This window comes from Hydra vulgaris, chromosome 05, assembly GCF_038396675.1.
Source record: "Hydra vulgaris chromosome 05, alternate assembly HydraT2T_AEP".
NCBI lineage: Eukaryota > Metazoa > Cnidaria > Hydrozoa > Anthoathecata > Hydridae > Hydra > Hydra vulgaris.
Window position 1 is genome coordinate 35,930,832 of NC_088924.1, and position 4,024 is coordinate 35,934,855.

A 4,024-nucleotide genomic window follows, 5' to 3' on the forward strand; every position below is an offset into this window, starting at 1 on the left:
GAAAAAACTAGTCCCCATTTTTTTTTTGTCCCTATTTTTAAAAAGTAAAAAGAAAAGTAACTTTGAATTTATTTTTTTATCAATGTTACTGTTGATTTTTAAAAGAAGCAATACATTCCAATTAAGCGATAAACGTATTCCAATATAAATAAGATTATTTATATTAATGCTATAAGCATTAATATAAATAAAATTATTTATATTAATGCTTATAGAAGGTTTAATTTTTGTACTTTTCTTTACTTTAAAGATTATTTTTACAATAGTTTGTTTTAATTTCATGTCAAGTTGGATAAAAACATTTTAGACTAATAAAAAAAAAAATGTTGGCGGGAAAAAAAAAAAGCTCAATCAAACCTTGTCAGAAAATGACGCTGAAAATTTTAAAAAGTTAAAACCTACAAAATGCTAAAATATTTTTTTCTGAAATTTTTTAAAATTTATCCTGGCTCAAATTTACTTTTATATAAATAGGTAATTTCTAAACTAATGTGGAAGCTAAACTTCAAAAACTGATAAAATAAGAACCACTTACATTGTCTGAACCTGTAAAATTTAATTGAAATACCATCTTAAATTAACTCTCCAACAAAATAAATTTAAAAAAACAATTAAAATAAATATTAGGATTTAGGATTTTTATTTAATAATTCGATCGATGATTTAAATTCACTCATAAAAGAAACTACAAAATTAAATAATAAAAAAAAATTAATTATATAAGTAACTTGCATTTCAATTAAGGAAGTTAATTTATTTAAAAAAAAATGATTATGTACATAGATTGTGAACTTTAAATAGGTTTATAAAATATTAAAAATTAAGACAAATTGGCAAGTTTATGGTTTTGAGATCATAATTTATAAATAAAAGTTAAAAACTTTTCAAAAAATGTGTTTAATATAAAGACCATTGAGTATTAGAATAATATTAAAACTTCAAAATAGAACTTTTACGTCAAAATAAATTTATAAAATAATTGAAACTATTTGGCAGGACTTAAAGCATCAAGCACTTTATCAATGTTACAATCTTTAGAAATTAACAACTGACGCAACCACCCGCCTTCATTGTCAAAACCCATCGCTTCCATTTGTCTAAGAGATCTTTCAAGTTTTGATTCTTTATGATCTATACTTTCTTTATCAATAAGTTCAAAATCATTGGTTATGTTTATCGGTGGCTAGAGATTTTTAAAAAAAATAATTTATTTATTATATTTAAATTGTTTTTAAATGTAAACACTTTAAAAGATTAAAATTAAAGCAAAAGAGCATAATTCAACAAATAAAATATATTACAATAAAATGAAACAAAAGCACATAAATACACTTACCTTTTGAGTTACAAGGTGGCGATATAAGCGTCCTATAAAATTCCCAAGTCCCTCTTGTGAACTATCAACCTGCAACTCAGAGGTTTGTGGACACAAAGAATCAAGTGGATTTATTTGTTCTTTTATAACTTCACAAACATTGTTTGGATCAAGATGTGGTACGGATTCAACATTAGTGTGACACAATGAGTCTGAAGGATTTACAAGATCCTTGTCTTTATCAATGAGCTGGTTTTCAAAGGATACATCTTTTTTATCTGACAAATTAGCCTGGTTCATGTCTCCGTTATTTCTGAATACTTCATTGTTTGAGTCATTTATGTCTTTATCACTATTTGTTTTATTGCTTTTAATATTGCACTGTTTTATAAAATCATCAACCAAAGTATGCATTTGTTCAGCGGGTATCCCAAACCTCTCATTTATAACTTTTATTAAACTATCTAACTTTTCATTAAAATCTTCTTTTTTCTCAACCTGATCAGATTTTTCTTGACAACTTTCCATAAAGAAGTCAATGTTAATACCCAGCATTGATTCAAATATTTTGATTATTTCTTTAAAATTATTTTCAATTTTTTCAAATTGAGAATGATCAAACTTTTGATTAGATGCAGTAGGTTTTTTTTCTTCATTATTGCTTGCATTTTTATTAGAACAATAATTGCTCATGTTTGTACGTGCATATCTTTCCCAGCAATGTGAAAATGGAAACTGACTGTAATACATATGCTTAGAAGATCGAGGTTCTTTAATAACCAGCATTTCATGGTCTGATGGGTGCTCTCCTTTTTTGTAGCAGGTTTTGCACAAATCAAAGTCAAAACATTGAGTGCATTTGAAGCGATTTCCATATATCTTAGAATTGCATCCATCACAAGTAATTCCGATATGTTCTTTATTTAATAGAACTGGCTTTGTTAATTTCTCTAGAAAAAAGACGATTTTTTAAAAAAAAATACTTTTACATATAAAAATATTGTTAGTAATAAATTTTACAAAATAATAACAAACTTGTTTACTTTTTACATAGAGCTTAAGGCAACCATTGCTGCCGCTCTCAAAAGCTTGCAGCAATTCAATATCAGAGGAGATTGAAATGAAATCATTTTCTTTATCTAAATTTGCCAAGTATTAAACAAAAAAAAATTTAAAAAAAATATGATTTTTAATCATGAAATTATTTACAAATTTTATTGATATGTATATATAAAAATACCATTTGGTTATTATATAGCAACTTTATACAAAACTGTTTTCATTAAACTTTAGTTTAAAGCATAATTGATACAAAACACAATTTCTTATTTTTATTTTATAAAAACATGGCATTAATATAAAAGTGTATACATTTAGCACAAAATCTTATTAAAAACATTTATGTTGCATAAACTATACCTTTATAAAACAAATCAAGATCTTTTCCATACAAATTTGTAAATACTTGGCGGATCTTATCCAAAACGTATTTGTAATAAGCAGCCATTCGATTTTCTACTGAAAATTTTCGAATTTCATCATTATGTTGATTCTCAACATAATAAACTTTCATGTGTACTTCTTTTTCAAATAAAGACATCTTTAAATTTATTCTCCAGCAGACGAAGTTCAACCTAACTTAGTTGTTATATTTTGCTTCATTTTCTAAGGCTTTTTATATAACTATATAAACCCTTAGTCATGATTACTTTGCATTTTTTTTTTTTTCTTTTTTTTTAATTGATTAACTTTTTTACTTTTTTCTGGTAATTTCACATAATCACGATGATTTGCAAAAAACATCAACAAAAGAATTTTTTGCTTTATTATGGTTTTTTGAAGAATTAGCTTTAGCACAATGACGTAATACAATGATGTAACGGTTTTGTTAAGTGACATTTGAACGACATAAAATGACCTAAGATCTCATTTATATACGTCTTATTTAGACTAAATGTCGGAAAATCTGAAGTTGTAAATCTTAAAAGATAGATATATCTATCTTTTAAAATTTACAAATTCAGATTTACCGACATTTTTAAATGCCAGAAAATCTGAATCTTTAAACACCGACATTTTTAAATGACATTTAAAAATGTCGGGAAACAATTTCACATTATCATTTGCCTTGACTTGTACAGCAATTAAGATATGTATTGAGACTTACACTAAGATTACAATGGTACATTGATATCATATACCTAAGATTATGATGATTAAAGTAGTTGTTTTAATCAATAATATCGAAGATCATAAAGGTTCTTGGTGTTGTTAAAAATCTACGTAACGGGTACAAAGAGCACATTTACATGCAACTCCCACACTCTGCACTCTGTAACAAACTTTAAATCTTTAAAGTTAATACCCTATCTTTACTACGTAACATTTTCCTCTCGTTTATTTCTGACAATACTATTTAACTCGAAAAGTATTTATATATGTGTTATATTATTGAATTTGTAGAACGTGTACATTTTTATTATGTCTTAATTTTTTGTACTCAACGTAAATGTTGAACATGTAAAAAGGGGTATGAATCCCCCTCCCTCCGCACCAGAATTTAAAAAAAATTTAATTTGGAAGCCCTCTTGTCAATCTAAGAAGCTTTTTTTTTTTTTAACTTTGGTAGCAGCACCCACCACCACTACCTCCAAAAAATTTCTTTATCCTTCACTGGTCATAGTCACCATCAACGATTTGCAAATGCAC

At 26.0% G+C, this 4,024-nt stretch overlaps 1 protein-coding gene across 1 annotated transcript; it reads right to left on the bottom strand.

The window, feature by feature from the left end:
- Positions 1-623: 623 nt before the first annotated feature.
- LOC124806882 (sequestosome-1) lies at positions 624-3,150 on the bottom strand. Its single transcript, XM_065798038.1, has 4 exons — positions 2,735-3,150; positions 2,359-2,454; positions 1,337-2,265; positions 624-1,183 (listed from the first exon to the last, which is right to left on the bottom strand). Exons 1-4 carry the CDS (start codon positions 2,913-2,915, stop codon positions 986-988), a joined length of 1,404 nt encoding a protein of 467 aa, XP_065654110.1. The 5' UTR covers positions 2,916-3,150; the 3' UTR covers positions 624-985.
- Positions 3,151-4,024: the final 874 nt, after the last annotated feature.